Source organism: Cucurbita moschata, unplaced genomic scaffold (genome assembly GCF_002738365.1).
Source record: "Cucurbita moschata cultivar Rifu unplaced genomic scaffold, Cmos_1.0 Cmo_Scf00017, whole genome shotgun sequence".
In the NCBI taxonomy this organism is placed as follows: Eukaryota; Viridiplantae; Streptophyta; class Magnoliopsida; order Cucurbitales; family Cucurbitaceae; genus Cucurbita; species Cucurbita moschata.
This window is the reverse complement of record NW_019268533.1, coordinates 588,202-605,967: the sequence shown is the minus strand read 5'-3', so window position 1 is coordinate 605,967 and position 17,766 is coordinate 588,202. Positions and strand designations below refer to the sequence as shown.

Sequence of the window (17,766 nt, the reverse complement as noted above, 5' to 3'; positions counted from 1 at the left end):
TTCAAAAAAAAAAAAAAAAAAAAAAAATCGACTCCAAATTTTAAATTAATAATTAAACCAATTAAATAAAAATTAGTTTAAAACGGTTAATACACGATTATTATTATTATTATTATTATTATTTTTAAATACAGGAATTAACGTAATCTTCAAAAAAAAAAAAAAATGTTGGAATTAAATGTGGTTTTTCTTTTTTTTTTTTTTCTTATCTTTATTGAATATTTCAAATAACGATGAATTTTATGTTTAAATATTATACATATTAGTCAAATATTTTATAAATATTTACATACGCCTATTTGTGTAATTATATATTCATCATTCAATATTTTAATATATGTACCTATATTTATATATATATTTATTTGATTTTATATTTGAGTGATGGAAAGTTATTGTAATCTAATATTAATGGTTTGAATAGTTTGATTTAAGACGGTCGCACATTATTATTTTAAACAACTTAAATAGTAGTTTAAGATGACATTATTATTATCTTAAATTTAATTTTCATTTATTTTTACCTTAAAATTGTGATATTTTTACATATTCTTCATATTTATCTGTCACACTCAATCATAATTTTTAATGTAAAATTGACATAATTAATTGATTTGAAAAGAATTTTCCACAAAATGGATAATTAAACAAAAAGAGGACAAAATGGCTATCAAATCACCATTTTTGAAATTGTCATTGGTTTGTTTTTAAAATAAATTATACGAGCATCTTGTCAGTGAAATGAGCAAAAGCAAAAGCACTAACAGACAGAGTTCATTTATTAGTGGAAGTTAGTCTTACACCAATTTGGACTTGAAAATTTTAAAAACGGGTTGTCGTTGATTGATTGATCAAGACCACCACTTAAACACGAGATTGAATGTTTAATAGAGAACCTTCAAATATCTTTAGAAAAATCAATATTATTAAAGATTTTCTTTAAATTTTTAGAAATGTTAAGATAAAAACTAAAATTTTAAAGATTTCAAATAATTAAATATATATTTAGTCTACAATAAAAATAATGATAATAATAAAGAGAGGTTTACGTAATGGATCTGAATTTGAAAGTTTTGCAATGCAACGTCAGAGTCAAAGCTGAAGCAGTTAGGGGGCGGTGGTTGCTTGTACATCCTCGCACGATCTCCGGCTGTGCATCGTTGTGATGCGGATGCAATGCACTTGATTCATGCAAGTTTGCAAGCTGCTTATGCTTAGGGCACTGGCTGCCAAGGGCTGCCGTCTCCTCGGCATTTACTTTTGACCAATATCTTCCTAAGAAAACCCCTCTCCGGAGGGAAACGTATCTCCTTGATTCGGACGTCAATAGTTTGACGAGTCAGATCGATATCAACAAGGTATACTTTTCTTTTCGGGGATTCTACCATAAAAAATTTTAAAGTTTTAATTGAATTTAAAGTTTCGGGGATTCTGTGTAGTGTTGTTCCAGGGAGATAGTCGTTAGAGAATTCTAGTAAAAAGCTACCAAATCCTAATCTGAATCTTGAACATGAGATACTAAATTAATCGATCCTAAGCTTAATTTATGTCTTAAAAGATTCCTACCCTATAGACAGATAAATATTCAATAAATATAGAGCAAGAGATTCAATTTCAAACTCTGATAAGAAAAAATATATATATGTTTTAAAAAAATTAATAAATAGGTTTGTGCACATATTAAAAAAGAGGGAAAAAAACCATATTATTTGTATTTAGGTTTATTTTGGTGGTCTTATATAACGTTACTTACAGCCCTTCCCCATTTTCAAAACGTTAATTACATCACAAAAACTACTGGGGAATCAATTGACACCAACAAGATAATGAACAGTTGGCATATGAACAAGAACTTCTTACAACAGCTCAAACTGGTCTAAAATCTATAGTAGATAACAAGAGGCAATCATCGAGAGACGACCTGTTCTTTTATCAATCTCTTGAACTAGCCTTGTCGTGCGCTGTAGGCGACTTGGAAGCGCTGGAACTCGAACTGCTACCGATCTTTGAAGTTGTCCGGTAACTTCTCACCAGGGGAACCAGTGACTGGACAACGTCGACCATCAGCGGCCTGTAATCCGCCTCTGGTTGAACACACATTGCTGCGATTGCGGCTACTTGAACAACGTCCTTCATGGAGTACCGACCCTCCAATGCAGGGTCCATTATATGCATCACTCCCTCCCTATCAGTCAGCCTCGGCAGAGCCTGTTGGGCGACATCGTTCGAATATAACGAGAAATAATTATTGAAATTTAAGACATCAGAAGCCAAGATTCCGAGTCGTCGAGGCTAGTTTGAGAACTTCGATCACATATATATATATATCTACTTCTTCTTTGGTCATAAGCAAATTGAAATGGTTAAGAAGCTCACCCAAGAAACAAGGGAAGCTTCCCCAGGAGCTCTCTTTATATCAACTGGCACTCTGCCTGTGAGCAGCTCCAAGAGGACAACCCCATAACTATACACATCTGACTTAGTTGTTAAATGCCCTGTTAGAGCATACCTGCAAGAAAAAGTGACCTTGAACTTCAAAAACGCTGAAATGCAAAACAACCTATAAGAAGGCATTTCACTTGTGCTGGAAAAAGAATCAAACGTTTTCGTGAAAAGTTCTCACTCAGGGGCAACATATCCTTGTGTCCCCAATACTCGAGTGGAGACGTGACCACCGGCTTTATCTGAGCCGATCTTTGCCAATCCAAAATCAGAAACCTTAGCATGAAGATCTTTGTCCAGCAGGACATTGCTGCTCTTGAAATCCCTATGAATTACAGGGTGGCTTACATGTTCATGTAAATACTCCAAACCTTTGGCAGCTTCCAGAGAAACTCTCAGCCGTGTTTCCCAGTCCAACTTAACGCTGACGGAATTTGATCCTGAACTTGAAATTTCATGAATTAAAATACAAAAGGAAAATTCATGTGCTACATTGGCAACGAAACTCCAAGGTCTATGTGCTCAACTCTAGAAAGGGAAGCATCTTTCCCTTTCCTTTGAAGGTGTGTGGGAAGGACAACTAACGGATAGGTCCAATTAAATTGAGCTCATGTTGTCTTTTGGATAACCGGGAGTCGAGCTTTGCTCCCCTATACCTGAGGCACCAGCGCCTACCTCAAGGTCTAGACCCAAAAGACATAATGTAATGGTCCAAGCCCACTGCTAGCAGAAATTGTCATCTTTGGGCTTTCCCTCAAGGTTTTTAAAACGCGTCTGCTAGGGAGAGGTTTCCACACCCTTATAAAGGGTGTTTTGTTCTCCTCCCCAACCGATGTGGGATCTCACACATAAGGCTTTTGGTATTAAGCTCACCTGAAGGTTCAAACTTAGGACCTCTCTAAGCCAGTACGACCAAGAGACCCCAAGCCCTTGCCAACAGGGCCAATTGAGCTAATGTTGTTAAAAGAATCAATTTTCCAAATAAATCTTCTACTACTTACTCCTAACAGGGTATAAATGTTCTTGCAGACCGCCATTCACCATGAACTCGTATACCAGCACTTTATGATTGTTATCTGAGCAATACCCAAGCAATGCCAACAAATATGGCGAATGAAGCCGACTTAACAAGTCCACCTATTGACAAGGTTATCAACTATTCAATAATCAACTTCTAAAAAGGCCTACACGTCTTGTTTAATGTACTAAAAGCACGTCACAACAGTCCTTTTCAGTGAAAACTAAGCCCATTTCTACTAAACAAAAAGAGCCAAAGCATACAAAATGAGTATATGGAATTACCTCCACTTTAAATTCCTCCTCTCCCTGCTTCCCTGCTTGATCCATAAGCTTAATCGCAACCTTTCGCCCATCGTTAAGGACTCCCCGATATACACACCCAAAGCTACCATGCCCAACCACATTTGACTTGCTGAAACCACCGGTCGCTGAGTATAGCTGCTTGAAGGTGAACAATTGGAGGCCTTTCTCAGTGGAATTTTTTTCAACATTTTCAAAACTACCTTCGTCCTCAAGATCAACCCCTTCAAGAATTGAATTACCAGCACATATCAACTAATACCTCATCAATTTTCTGATATATGCAGAAAAACCAAAAGTTTAAAAGCTTATGCCAAGTTAAACTAGGAATCAAATCATTTGAAGCATAGAAGCCTATAGTAGGCGACAAAGTACTAGTGATTTCAATGGCTTGCATTATTTTCTTGTTTTGATAAGGAATAAAGTTTCAAGAATATTGGACAGTATCACGATTTCTTGATCCAGCCCAATCAATTTATTACATGGTAAAGGAAAACTATAAAACTTCAATCTCCAAGCATTTTCACATAATAAGACTAAATTATATACTTCAGAAGCTTAAATTTCCTTATACTACATTAGCTAGATCATAACCATCCTAGCAATTAATGAACAGCGTTAAAGGAAATATAGAATTGATGCACTAACTACACAACATCACACAATATCCTCCTTAGTCAATAGTCATTACTGTTGTGCCGACAAGTTTTGTTCATATGGAAGAAGAAATTTCAGAAACATAAAAGCCATAGGAGAAGGAAATGAGGCGTACTTTTGCGGATCTTGAGGCGCTTGGAGACCTTGTGGCTGATATAGCAGTAATAGCTGAAAGCGACGAGCAATGAAACGAGAGAGAGGGAAGCAAGTACAACGATTACCACAAGAACGAGTAGCTCTTTTCTTCTGTGATCGTCTTCAACTTCCATTTCTCAGATCCAAACACCGAACCCCGGCCCCTCGAGCAAGCGAGATTTAAGAATTTGGAGGAATGGCGGTGAAGCAATGATTCAGTTTTGGAGGTTTTCGTATTTTAGAGAGACTCTTCTCACCCACTCTCGTTCCGTGCCGTTTTGTGTTCTTTTGTTTTATGGCGCGGAGAATAGTAATTTTTCAGAGGTTTTTGCAATGAGGTCCCTGTTTTTCTCTGATATTACCGCTAAGCCCTACCCTTTTTTTTTTTTTTTTTCTTTTTTCTGAACTTATATAATTTGGCCAATTAAATTCACGCATAACTTAAAATAATGCTCTAAAAAAACCTTGGATCAATGAATAATTTTATTTTATGTAGTGCTCGTTTTTTTATCAGAAGCTTTTGATTTAGTTTTTGATACAAACAATTCTTGATTGTTGGTACCAAAGATAAAGCAGCGGAGCAGCGGATTCAGTAGTCCGGGCTGCAACAAGGGCCCAATGTCATTATGTTAATAAAAAGTGGCTCGGGGGATGTTAACAAATTGGTCTACTATTGAAACGAGACTTCATAAGTTCAGGGACTTGAGAACGAAACAAAAGATGGGGGGACTCAACCGTCTTCCGAAAAGGGATGCCGCTATGTTGAAGAGACAATTATCTCACTTGCAAACATATCTGAGCGGGATTAAATATATGACGGGATCACCCGATATTGTAATAATCATTGATCAACAAAAAGAACTTCGGGCAAGAATGTATCACAAATGAAATCAAATGAAAATAATTAATAATCAATAAAAGTTAATTTATTGGTGAAAGTTTATATTATAACTTTGAACTTTTTTGTGACTATAACAACTAAGAGCATGGAATTTGAAGATGCATTAACTATTAACTACAGTTATTTAATGGTTACAATGTTAATATATCTTTATTTTAATCATAATATGAAAATTCTATTCCTAAAGTTCGAAAGAATATTAGAAATAATATTTCAAATAGTTTATTTAAATCATTACAATAATATTAGAAATAAAAATAAAATTTAACTACTAATTAACCTATAATTAACAACTAAATTAATACAAATAATCCATAATAACTATAATTAACCTATAATATCTTGGTACTCCAAAGGAAATCCCTTTTTACCTAAAGAGAAAATTTTCATTCAACAGATATCAAAATATACTTAAATAAGCGGAACGCCCTAAGAGACCTGACTAACAAAAATAAATAAATAAAACTTAAAAATATCTAATGGGGACGACAATAAATTCTAATCCGTTAGTTCTCATGTGTCAGTAATTCGAAGTTCGTAAATAGTCTTAGAGATATGAAAACCTGAAAGAGAATGTAAGTAAGTGCAAGAAAAGGACCCTAAGCTATGAGAAATTTGACAAAAATGGGAAGGGAAGGTTCAAAGCCTCGAAATTCAAAGGGATCAAACGTAGGCCGACTCTCCAAGCAATAAATCAAACATATCATCGGGAGTAAGGAAGGTTGTTCCACCAACAATGAGTTCTATATCTGGCCTTCCACTGTCAGACAATGCCTCCTGAGCTTCACGAACCTGATAAAGAGTATAAACATCACCATCCAATCTGATCGACTTTTCGATAAATAGATGATGGGTAGTTGATGTGCGTGTTAGTGAGACTAAGGGAGAGAACGTGTCGTGTGTTCGAGAGAAGTGCACATAAGGGAGGAAATTATTCAAGGTGGCTACACTTCTCCATTGAAGGTAGTCTCTCAAACTTTCGAGTTTCTATGATTTGTGAATTGAATCGTAAAAAGTGCTTAAGAACTAAGTTTCTATGATTGAGTGTCCAATAGATCTTGAACTTTCAATTTTGTATCTAATAGATCTTTGACTAATAAAGTTCCAAGGACTTATTAAATACAAAATTAAAAGTTCATGGACCAATTTGACACAAATCTAAAGTTCGGGAATTAAATTTGTAATTTAACCTACAATATCTCTCTTTTATGCATCTACAATATGAGACCGTCCGTTATATTATTTCAACCCCTCTTTGTAACAACCCAAGCCTACCGCTAGCCGACATTGTCTTCTTTGGGCTTTCCCTTTCAGGCTTCCTCTCAAGGTTTTTAAAACGCGCGTACTAGGGAGAGATTTCCACACCTTGATAAAGAATGCTTCATTCTCCTCCCCAAGAGAGGTGGGATCTCATGTGGAATAATTTCTCGTAAGTGAGGAAAAGAGAGAGTATACGAGTGAGGGAAAGAGATGGTACCTCAAGACCATTAATGCCCCCAAGAACAAAAACCAGAATGACGTTTTGATCAGCAAGGCTGGGTTTTGCCTGAAAAAAACAAATAAACATAACATTTTCAGCTCATTTGTATAAGAAAGCTTTAGTTTTAATGATTCCGCGAACCAAAACTCACTTGTCCAAGACCAAATCTTCCGAACCCACTTTTGAAAAGTCTCCCCATCGTGGAGGAATGGTACTCCAAATTAGGCAAATCATGCTTGTTTAAGATCCTAGCCAGAAGCTTATAAAGTACTCCTTTATTTGCAAACTGATCACCATTTAAGATATTTTCCGAATTTAACGTCTCCTTCAACAGTAAATTTCTCGTCTTCGTACCGGACAACTTGTGAAGCGTCTTGAAAAGACTATCCACCCGATCGCGCAACTCTAACTTCAGCTGCATATCATCATATACTTCCTCATTAGTAGTGTTATTATCAGCATCTTCATCACCCCAGCTCTCCCACTGATCATCAAAGTCGTCGTCTTTTATTTCGCTCAATGACGTCTCTTTTGTTCCCTTCGATTTGATCCTATCTCGGTTCGTCTGAAGCTCTTCTGTTAAACCATGGAGAAACTTCAATTCTCCACCCACTGGATTTTCCAAAATTGCATCAGTAATAGCTTCTTTCATGAAATGCTCCTCTTGCCAAGAGAAAGGACCATCGGACCCAGATGTTGGGAAATTCTCTCCAGCCAGTATATAACCAGTAATTGTAAGAAGCAAAGCATCTTGAAATGAAAGAACGCCCTTTGAAGATTCAGATTTACCCACCAAAACACTTTTGTTTATAAGATCAACAATTTGTGCAGCCAGACCCTGGATAGTATCTTCAGCACTTGCTCGCAATACTTTTTCGGCACTGCGAAAGGCATCCCACCGTGTTCTGTTTGATTCCTCGATCGCAACTGTTGCAGCAGCTGCTAGCTGAAGAACACCTTTATTTCTCAACAAACAACTCTGGCTTTTAGCCAATGCCTTGATCATAGATTCCAACTCCAATTTGGTAGGAAACCCAGCACGAATTTTCCCATTCACAACAACGCTTTCCTTGCGCATAGTTTCTTGTAACCACTTCTTTATCAGCACAGTTGCATCTTTTATTTTCCTATCTAGTATCGCTTCCAAGAACGGAGTTCCTCGAAAATTCTCGGAAGAGACAAAACAACCACTAAGTAGTTCAGGGTCATAGATTGGTGATTGCAGATTTTGATCTCTGTTGCTTTCACCACTCTTATCAAAATTTTGGGAACTTGAGTTTCCAGAATTCCAACCAGACAGAAAAGCTTCAATCCTTGCTCCAACCCGAAATTTATCAGCTTTACCTCCATCTTCAGTAAGAATTTCTGCAAATGGTATCCGAACATCAAGAGGTGCTCGTCTACAGATACGTGGTTCGTGTTTGAGGGACGCTTCTGGACCTTTGGCATGGGTAACAGGTGCCATTCTTTTTCTTCGTGGCAATGACAAAAACATGCTGTCTACAAGTGAGTCTCCATGACAACAGGGAGTAAGAAGATCAAGAGTGCGATCGACTAATAGGAGACCAGCTGATTTCTTGCGTCGGCCTACATCATAAAGACTAGACATATCCGTCAAAAGCTTTCCAACGGTTTTTGACATATCACCAATGGAAAATATTTCCATCTTCAAGTCCATCTACATTATTCAGAAAGAAGAATCATGGCCACTATTATAAGGAAAAAAATAAACTGATCCTCCACGATTATGTAATAATTAACCAAAAATTTCTTGTCATCTGGTAAATTAGTAGAATTTCTATTATAGATTAGTCAAATTTTACTTCCTTTTTCAAAATAGCGTCCACTTTGAAATGACAGAAATTCTCTTATAGCAATGAAGAGAAATATCAAGCTGGAAACCCATGATTTAAAAAAAAAAAAAAAAAAAAAAATCCCTCAATCTGGAAAAAGGGCCAAAGAACTCGTTGAATCTTCGAATATGAATCAATGGTTTTAATCTATTCATTCAAAGACCGAAGACAACTATGATGGGAAGGAACCAATACGCTACATATTCGAAATGAAATAGATATCAGATGGAAAATACCATTAGTGCTGACAAAATTCCAGTTAAGTCATACTAAGGCATCTAGTTCTAAACTTCAAAAGTTTAGGCACAAATGATAAACACAAAATTCAGTTGGATGTAAACAAGGAGGGCCATTAACAAGATTCTTTGTTCAGCTTCAATAGTAACTTAAAGTTCAGTCTTTTTAATGTTGTTTGCGAAAGACGGGTAAAACATACTTTCATAGAAGCTCATGACATAAAAGCCATGAAGATGAAAAAGAATAGGGAACATTTTCACTCAACCATGAGCAGAGTAATTACCTTGGCAGCAAAATGGTAAAGAAAATGTGCAGTAAGAGTTGCCCCAGGAGGAATATCATCGGCATCAGGAGGCATCCCAGTATATAAGGGTGGCAAACCAGGACTAAGGGAATCGACACTTTCTGCTGATAAGCATGCTTCAGCAACTAATCCCTCTGAAGGCAAGACAAAAACTCTGGGTGAAAATGGACACAAAATCATTGGGAAGTGATGCACAGAAACAACGAGCTTTTGCCCTACATCTTCTCGGTGACTCGTCAGAATGCCTTCGTATGAATTTCTTCCACTTGAACTAGCTTCTACGTGAGTGATGTCCTCTTCACTTGAAGTGAGTCGCGACCATCCTTCATCTTCCGAGGATATATATTTTTCCGAGTTCCTGTCCTCCGACAGCACAACTTTTTTTTCACCTTTCTTAACAAGTTCCTCATAGTCCTGAACAAGTAAAGATTCATACTCATGGAATGCATCTGGTCCCAGAGGTGAATCGGGGTATGCCGAGTGTGCAACCTGCAAAGTATTTCATTGATTGAACAACAGCTATTAATCAAAATTACTCATTTGGATCCGATTGTATGTTCAAAGTCTTCACAGTTATAGCACCCTAGTTCTACCTCACATTCAAAGCAAATACAAGTTTGGCGTAAGGGAAATAAATCACAATAAGCAGTTTAAAAGAAGCACCTCTGAGATAGATGTAAATATGGTACAATGGCGAACACCTTGATGTGCAGTCAGGCAGCGTAATATATAACGATGTGCATCACTCAGAAGCCGGGATGTAAACACCACAAGTTTCTTTGTAGAAGCCAGGTTCCAACCAATCACCTTAAAAAGGTTCCCAAGATCAAGATTTATGATAAAACTACGTTGGGATATCAGAATATTTTACATAATCAAATAAATGCAACCTATTGAACCATGGATAGTCTATTTGCATCAACCACTAAGTTCCTGTTTGTTAAACTATTAATCTTGAAAGTTGTATGCCTACCTTTTGATTTCAGGGTGATATTATAATAATAATAATAATAATCATAACTATCAATAAAACAAGATGAGCAATATTTAACCTTTTGTAAAACCTCAAGAACAACTATCTTACAGCATCAAGAGAAGTCATATTTTCCAAGCTGCAGACAACTTGGACACCATGGTCAAGTAATAACGGGAATCCCCCAAGAATTTGGAAACTCTCCACACACCCAGCATCAAGATACAGTATGGAACCCTCAAGGTGATCTGATATCTGTCAAAACAGTGGGACAAAGTTATATAAACTGGTAGAAAGAAGACACATAGAACTCGATCAAGCATGGTTAATCAACAAACAAGAAACTCCTTTTTGTAATTACAATCCTTAAGTGCTGGTATCAGAAAGTATCATTTAATTCAGTAGTAATGACAGTGAAGCAAATGGGCACCTGGGATGCAAGGATTATGATCTTTTTTTCTTTTTTTTTTTTTTTTTTTTTTTGTAAGAAACCGAACTTTCATTGAAAAAATGTAAGAAAACGAGTCGCAAAAAATAGGAGTCTTAACACTAACTACAAATCATAAAGAAAGAAAATGCATCAAAGTACAACTTAATACTCAAATCATAAAGAAAAATATAAAACTCCTTCATTGTTTAGAATGAGAAATGCAAACTTCCAAGACAAACACTCAGGCCAGAAATATGGGGAGCTGAAACAGCATCAATGACTGAAAAATTACTAGAAATGAAGGGTTTGCAGAAGTTAGAACTTTAAAGAAGGAAAAAAAGTATTTATTCAATTAAATTTACCTGGCTAATGGAATCAAGACATGACCTTGTGACATCAAGCAAAGCCATGCGTCAGGCTAAAAGTCTTCAGCAGAGGATGCAAAACCACAGGAACGATAGCCAAACAGATATTTAGCTTACAGCCATGCCGACAGAACAGAAGTCGATAAGCTGCCCACTCGGTTGATTCTCAATCGAATAAAATCCTGCACATCAAAATCAGCCAAAAAATGAGCTCAAATTTTTAGTTCAACTTTAAAAATCACGAGAAATTATCTTTCCGATCGATTTCTCCGATTTTTCCCTAATTCAACACAAAATCACTAGAAATTTCAGCAAAAAAACAAGGAAGATCGCGATCGATTGGAGAATTAGGAAAATTTTAAAGTAGAACCAGATTTGAGTATGCAACTGAAAAGGAACCATTATTTATGCAATTCTTCGGCATCACAGATGAGGTTCTCCAAACATTTAGAAGGTAAAATTTAGAATAATACAGAACATTCAGCAATTATTTCGAATTCTCCAAAGGAATTGAGCAAAATTCAGTCCTAGAAACCTTAGAAAGAGAAATGAAATTCAGCAGATTCAATCAAACAAGTTTTGAAACCAGCAGGATCCAAAATCTTCGATTACTCTTGTTCCATCTTCATTGCATACATTCTATAACAAGGAATCGAGCAAAGTCTTCCTACAATATAATCGAATTGCGCGCCAAAAAAAAGAACCAAAAGAATCCACGACGGACGAGTACCTGCGGTTCAGCTTCCGATCGGAAAGAGATTGATTCGAAGAAAACCCAGGTAAAGCCTCTGTAGTTAGAGCTTCGAAGTTGAAACTGGATCGGGACCAGGATGATCCGTACCTCTCTATACGGTACTCGGGTATTCGGGCACTCGGGCTATCTGTGGTATCTCTCTATTTTATTTGAAGGGAAAATCTAAACCACCTTCAAATATATTTATTCACATAAATATTTACACGCTGTTTTTTTAAAAGAAAAATAGAAGAATATTTGACATTTTTCTTATTCTTTTTATCATAATTATTACTTTACTTAATTAATAATTAATTTAGATTGATTTCGGTACATCACTCTAACTACATAGTACTCAAAATACTTTTATTTTTTTTTTATTTTTTATTTTTTTAAAAAAGAGTTTTTAGTATTAATTTTAGAGTAGAAACTAATTATAATTAGAATATTGAATAAAATTGGAATATATAATATTGGGGTAGTAAGAGTCATAATTTTCAACTAAAATCGAACATATTTTTAATTCTCCATCTTTATGAAATGTCAATAATAAAAGAGGACAAATTCATATTTGACTTGTGAATGACTTGCCTTTCAATGGGCTACTTTGAAAAATCAAAAAATTATTAAAAATTTATCTATTCGAGTAAAAGAAGCATATACATTAATCAATTAAACTACACTAAAACTTAAAATAAATTCGACAGACTCGAAAATATAGGTGTTCATTATAAGTGTTCATTAGAATAGAAAAGTCAAAGTAGATAGATACAAGAGACGAACAAGCTAAACTAATTCACAGTACATACTCAGTCAGATCACAACCCAAGAGCGAGGACGCATCATCATAAGTTATTATCTGAAGCCAAGCCAAGCCAAAGCTCTTTTATACCCAAATTCACCACTTATATTACCATTACCAAAGGAGGGCTCCTACTTTTTCCCACGAAGCTTGGTTCCAAGAGCTCTCTCAAGCTTGGTGATAATTTGTTGATTTGGAATGGCTTTCCCAGATTCATACTCCTGAATGATTTGTGGCTTCTCATTGATCAGCTACAAGTAAAAAACCAAAACAAAACAATACAGAAGTTTGTCATGTCCGCTCAAAAAAGAATAATATGGGTAAAAAGCATGTAAACACAAAGATGCATACTTGAGCAAGCTGCGACTGGGTAAGTTTCTTCTCAGTACGGGCTTGCATAATTGCCTTCTTCAGCTCAGTTGGCACCCGGTCATCTGAGGTTGAAATACACCAGAAGTTCGATAAAAAACATACAAATATTGTCAAACTTAGCTCTCATCATTTATTTCATTAGATAGATAGATATATATCTTAATTGAATCACAGAACCATGGAGGGAAGCTTCGTCACCAACATTATCTCAAGTTACGACGAAGATAACAAACAATTGCTTCTTCTCATAGATAGTATTCAAAGGGCTACATGGATTAGATCTTCTCATATCTACTCGCATTAGTTGATTGTTAGTTTGTTCGCTAACCGATTCGGCTTCGACTCACTAGTATAAATACCGGTGTTGCAATATACTTTGGATTATTATTGAATTATAGAATAATTTCTCTTTAGTCATATACTAGTAAAGCAGTATAGTAACTTCCAAACCAATGCCTTTACAAACCTAATAATACTCCTACATATTATCCTAATAGTGCTCCTAACAACTTGAAATTCACATAATGCTCTGTTCTTCCTATGCACATATTAAATGTTCTTTTGAATACACCAACATACTTGCATAATAAACTCTATAAAAATAATGAGATCAAAAAAATATGAACACTAGCGTGAAATAGTATTGTTAGGGTAAGGAGGGGCAAAGAATAAACCGCAAGTTTCAAAGTTGATTCATTATATGCCATTTAGAAACTGCCTAAATTTATCTCCATAATGAAGTAGGGATCTGAAGTACTCACGAGTGAGGTTTTCTGTCTCATCATCCAACTTCCTGGTATTCAAACTGGTACTGCTGGAAGCAGCTTTGTTCGTTCCGGCATTTGCTACAGAAAAGGGGAGAAATCAGAAAACATTCAAAGATACATTCAAAGAATTTGCTCATTTCAGATTAATGTCGGTTACAAATCCCATAAAGAAATTAATCTGAAATGAACAAATTGATTTTCTTTTCTTTTTTCAGTTTTTTATGGAACATATGTGAAATGCATTTATGCTACAATGTTTATAATATTTCCTTCAATAAGAAGTTTGGGCACATGAAGACGAAGGAAGGTCGGGACTTAGAGCATTCAAGAAATGAAGTAATTAGTCAATTAATTTCATGAGCACCACATAGATAAAGAAAGAAAGAACTAAATGGCCCAAAAATGAAAAACATACAATCATTATTTAAACGAGAAAGACAGCATCAAATTTCAACAAACAACGCAACACAGTACGAGTTCATCATCTATGAATTCGAATAAACATCTGAACACGATAAACAAATGATCATTTGGATTCCTTGAGATATCATATAACTATATTCCACAATTAAAATCTCAAACGTTGTCAGGTCTCGTACTTCCATAATCCTGTTAAGGCAACGCTTCCATATGTCAACTACAGTCGAATACCATTTTAGTCAAAAAGAACACGATAATGACATCACAAACTCAAGATCAAGAACCATGCCAGAAACATAAAAGAAAAACAAAAATTGTTGCAGGATTAACGTTCTTGATAGCGTATTGATATGAGAAAGACAACAGAAGAGAGAGATGGAAATAGGAACAAACATTTCCTTAAGGTTTCGATCTCAGCACCGGCCCGACGGGCGGCGTTTACGGCTTTCTCGTCCTTTTTGGCGGCGGCATTGGGTGCCTTCTTCCTGATGACAATCGGTTCCCAATCCTGTGAAATCGGTCCAATCCCAGCCATTTCCCTCTCCTCTTCGTGCTCCTGCAACAGCTGCTGTCGATAACGATTTGCCGCGGGAACTTAGGGTTCGAAGATATGTGGAAAAACTAAATAGAAATGAAAACTCGATATTCCCGCACGCCCGCCTGGCGGTAATAAAAAAATATAGAGACTTCCAGATATTGTCACCCCTCATCCAAAACGCTAAACTATTAATTAAAGAAAAAAAAAAGAAAAAACAAACAGAAACTGTCTGATTCGTTTCAATTAATATTTTTTAATTGTAAAAAAAAAGTGAAAAAGAAAATACAATTACGTAAGTATATGAATAAACATTATTTATAAAATTTAAACCTTATTTCAATAATACTCTTAAATTTTAAATATGTTATCAAAAATTTTAAACCTTTATTTCGATCGAATAACTATAAAAATGAATCTAACTTTATATGTGTCATATTATTAAGTAAGAGAATTAATGAAACTTTATTTATTAATGAAACTATAAGTAAGAGAATTAATGAAACTATAAAAATGAAACTTTTCTCCATATATTAAGTAAGAGAATTAATGCAACTAATCATTTCTATTCATAAAGGTATTATTTATTTATTTATTTATTATTATTATTATTATTATATGTTTAAGATTGTATTAGTGAAACGTTAAAATTACTATAGAAGTTCAAATGTATCATCTTATTTAGTCTTTTAAATATTTTATTTGCAAAGATCATTAAATGTTTCATCCAAAGCTTCGCCAATATCAAACCAATTATAATGGGAAAAGACGTAGTTAGTAGTTTTAACAATTAGCTTAACAGCGTATATGAAGATGAGAATTTTGTGAATCAATCATCATGATCAAATCATTTATGACAATTAGAGAGTAGGTTGTATATACAAGAGTACATATCCAGTATCTAAGTTTTATATGATAATCCACCGCTAGTAGATATTATCATTTTTAGATTTTTCATTCTAGATTTTTTCTTAAAGTTCTAAAATGCATCCAAAATATTACATTTTTTAGGCTCTTACTTGAACATGATCATATTGTGTGGTGATCAATATAACCATCATCCGCAAATATTGTCTTCTTTGTATTTTTCTTTATAGGTTTCCCCTCAAAGTTTTAAACTGCATGGAGAGATTTCCACACCCTTAATACTTCATTCCTAATCAACGTGGGATCTTAGAATCCACCTCTTAGGGGCCAACATCCTCACTGGCATAGCGCACGATGTCTCGCTCTAATATCATTTGTGACCGTTCAAGCCTACCAGTAGCATATATTGTTCTTTTTAAACTTTTCCTCAAAGTTTTAAAATGCATTCATGAGCATCCTTATAAATAATATTTTATTGCTCTGTCAAATGGACGTGAGATCTCACAATCAGTAATATTAAATTACAAATCAAATGATCAAAATCAAAATCATTATTACAAGTTAAATAATTAATTACAAGAACATAAATCTAAGTTAGCTTTATTTGGGCCAATCCAATCCATAGTTTTCATGTCAGTATTCATATAAATACTAACGGCAGAACAACTTTATTTGGGCCAATCCATATGCTACGAGAGGCAAGAAGGTGTGGCAGTATGGACTTAGGAGCAAGAAAGTCATTTTAGAATTCACATATTGCAAAACAAGACGGCCTTTGGGAAAGTCATTTCAGAATTCAGAGATATTGCAAAACAAAATGGCCTTTGGGAGTGATTGATACCGACACTTCACTCTGTCCTCCATCCCAATTGCCAATGGACGAATATGTCGTTTTACCAGAATATACAGTATTCCTATTCTACCACCTCCTAAAATATACATTATTCTTATTCTACCACCTACCAAGTCCCAAATCTAAACCAATTCTTTACCAATCCATATCGGGTCCCAAACAATTCCAAGAACCTAATCCTAATAGAATCCCACGCTCAACAGGATAAGGTTGCAAAATTTTCTCCCAAGATCTAACTACCCATTAAAAGCATTGTTTCATGAATGAATGTCATTTTTCAATTATATATGTCCTATATTGGACCACGTGTCACGAGATGATTTACTATAAGTTGAAGTAGATTGGATAAGAAAAATGAACTCGTACACATATTATAATGTAAAGAAATAAGTACCTTGTGCCAATTTGAGTTTAGTTCAATCAAAATTCACATGTTGTGGGGAGAGAGAGTGACGTCAATACGATGTCAAATCTCCAATCCTGAGAAGTGAAGATGAACTTTTTAACAATTCAAGTACAAAAAGAAAATATAAATATAACAATGAATATGTTAACTCCATTTATTCAAATTTAATCATCATTAAATTTCCAGAATCTTCATAATAATAATAATTCGCTCGATCATGACATCATTAGAAACGACCATGACTCGAGCTGAGCTGTGTAAATATCAGGAAGTTGGGTACTATAAGCAATATGGGGACTGAATTTTCAACGTCAGACAAAATCACAGAGCCAATTGGGGGGAGGTGTTAACAAACCAGTGGGAGACCTGCTCACGTATCACGTCTGTTACATCAGTCGCAAGACCCCCTGTGTGTGTGTGTCTTTATCTTGTCCTATCCCATCTCACTAACCATTGACAAAAAGAAGAAAAAAAGAAGATATAGTTTCCAATTTCCAGACTTATCTTATTCTTAATAACAATATCTGCAAATAAAATCGAAAACTATTTTGCTCAAACAATCCGTTACTCAATTAATAACGTATTTTTTACATCAAAATTTAAAATAATAATAAAGTATCAATTGTAAGGGCAAGCTTAGCAGCATAAAATAGATAATCCAATCCAATCCACAGAAAGATGTGTAAGGCCCACACCCTTATCTGGAGGAGCACAAAATCAACTTAAGTGGTCAATTTCCGCAAGGATGCTCACAAAACATAGATCACAAACATATACCACATATTGTCAGTTGGATAACATAAAATAACACAAAGAACCCAGCAATGACCACCCAACATGAAATTTATTCGAATGATCGTCCCAATTTAGTCTACGCTAAAAGGCAATCATTCAAATAACTTTTCCCTGTTATG

General features: G+C 35.1%; 3 protein-coding genes across 5 annotated transcripts; all 3 read right to left on the bottom strand.

The window, feature by feature from the left end:
• Positions 1-1,683: 1,683 nt before the first annotated feature.
• LOC111455036 (probable serine/threonine-protein kinase PBL7) lies at positions 1,684-4,831 on the bottom strand. Its single transcript, XM_023096557.1, has 6 exons — positions 4,535-4,831; positions 3,745-3,986; positions 3,444-3,579; positions 2,624-2,882; positions 2,377-2,509; positions 1,684-2,208 (listed from the first exon to the last, which is right to left on the bottom strand). The coding sequence occupies exons 1-6, from the start codon at positions 4,686-4,688 to the stop codon at positions 1,933-1,935; spliced, it is 1,200 nt and encodes a 399-aa protein (XP_022952325.1). The 5' UTR covers positions 4,689-4,831; the 3' UTR covers positions 1,684-1,932.
• A 1,097-nt stretch (positions 4,832-5,928) lies between these two features.
• Positions 5,929-12,004, bottom strand: LOC111455034 (sec1 family domain-containing protein MIP3). 3 transcript variants are annotated; one of them, XM_023096554.1, is made up of 8 exons: positions 11,828-12,004; positions 11,095-11,279; positions 10,414-10,557; positions 9,993-10,136; positions 9,309-9,818; positions 7,087-8,613; positions 6,933-7,001; positions 5,929-6,247 (listed from the first exon to the last, which is right to left on the bottom strand). In XM_023096554.1, exons 2-8 carry the CDS (start codon positions 11,140-11,142, stop codon positions 6,119-6,121), a joined length of 2,571 nt encoding a protein of 856 aa, XP_022952322.1. In that variant the 5' UTR covers positions 11,143-11,279; positions 11,828-12,004; the 3' UTR covers positions 5,929-6,118. The 3 variants fall into 3 exon arrangements, with proteins under 3 accessions (XP_022952322.1, XP_022952323.1, XP_022952324.1); XM_023096555.1 differs by lacking the exon at positions 11,828-12,004 and adding an exon at positions 11,633-11,790; XM_023096556.1 differs by lacking the exon at positions 11,828-12,004 and adding an exon at positions 11,486-11,507.
• Positions 12,005-12,532: 528 nt separating this feature from the next.
• Positions 12,533-14,867, bottom strand: LOC111455121 (multiprotein-bridging factor 1b-like). The gene is made up of 4 exons (XM_023096665.1): positions 14,585-14,867; positions 13,766-13,849; positions 12,984-13,066; positions 12,533-12,883 (listed from the first exon to the last, which is right to left on the bottom strand). Exons 1-4 carry the CDS (start codon positions 14,724-14,726, stop codon positions 12,764-12,766), a joined length of 429 nt encoding a protein of 142 aa, XP_022952433.1. The 5' UTR covers positions 14,727-14,867; the 3' UTR covers positions 12,533-12,763.
• Between the last annotated feature and the right edge of the window lie 2,899 nt (positions 14,868-17,766).

What these genes read in the sequence shown, in the direction of transcription:
- LOC111455036 (XM_023096557.1), bottom strand. Translation starts at nt 4,688, where the DNA reads ATGGAAGTTGAAGACGATCACAGAAGAAAAGAGCTACTCGTTCTTGTG. An exon ending in ACATTTATACCCTGTTAGGA is followed by an intron (nt 2,883 to 3,443) that starts GTAAGTAGTAGA and finishes TTTCAAGTTCAG; the next exon opens with GATCAAATTCCGTCAGCGTT. An exon ending in CAAGGATATGTTGCCCCTGA is followed by an intron (nt 2,510 to 2,623) that starts GTGAGAACTTTT and finishes TTTTTCTTGCAG; the next exon opens with GTATGCTCTAACAGGGCATT.
- LOC111455034 (XM_023096554.1), bottom strand. Translation starts at nt 11,142, where the DNA reads ATGGCTTTGCTTGATGTCACAAGGTCATGTCTTGATTCCATTAGCCAG. An exon ending in ATATGACTTCTCTTGATGCT is followed by an intron (nt 10,137 to 10,413) that starts GTAAGATAGTTG and finishes AACCTTTTTAAG; the next exon opens with GTGATTGGTTGGAACCTGGC. An exon ending in GGGGCATTAATGGTCTTGAG is followed by an intron (nt 6,248 to 6,932) that starts GTACCATCTCTT and finishes ACTCTTTATCAG; the next exon opens with GTTCGTGAAGCTCAGGAGGC.
- LOC111455121 (XM_023096665.1), bottom strand. Translation starts at nt 14,726, where the DNA reads ATGGCTGGGATTGGACCGATTTCACAGGATTGGGAACCGATTGTCATC. An exon ending in GATCGAAACCTTAAGGAAAT is followed by an intron (nt 13,850 to 14,584) that starts GTTTGTTCCTAT and finishes CCTTTTCTGTAG; the next exon opens with CAAATGCCGGAACGAACAAA. An exon ending in TGAGACAGAAAACCTCACTC is followed by an intron (nt 13,067 to 13,765) that starts GTGAGTACTTCA and finishes TTTCAACCTCAG; the next exon opens with ATGACCGGGTGCCAACTGAG.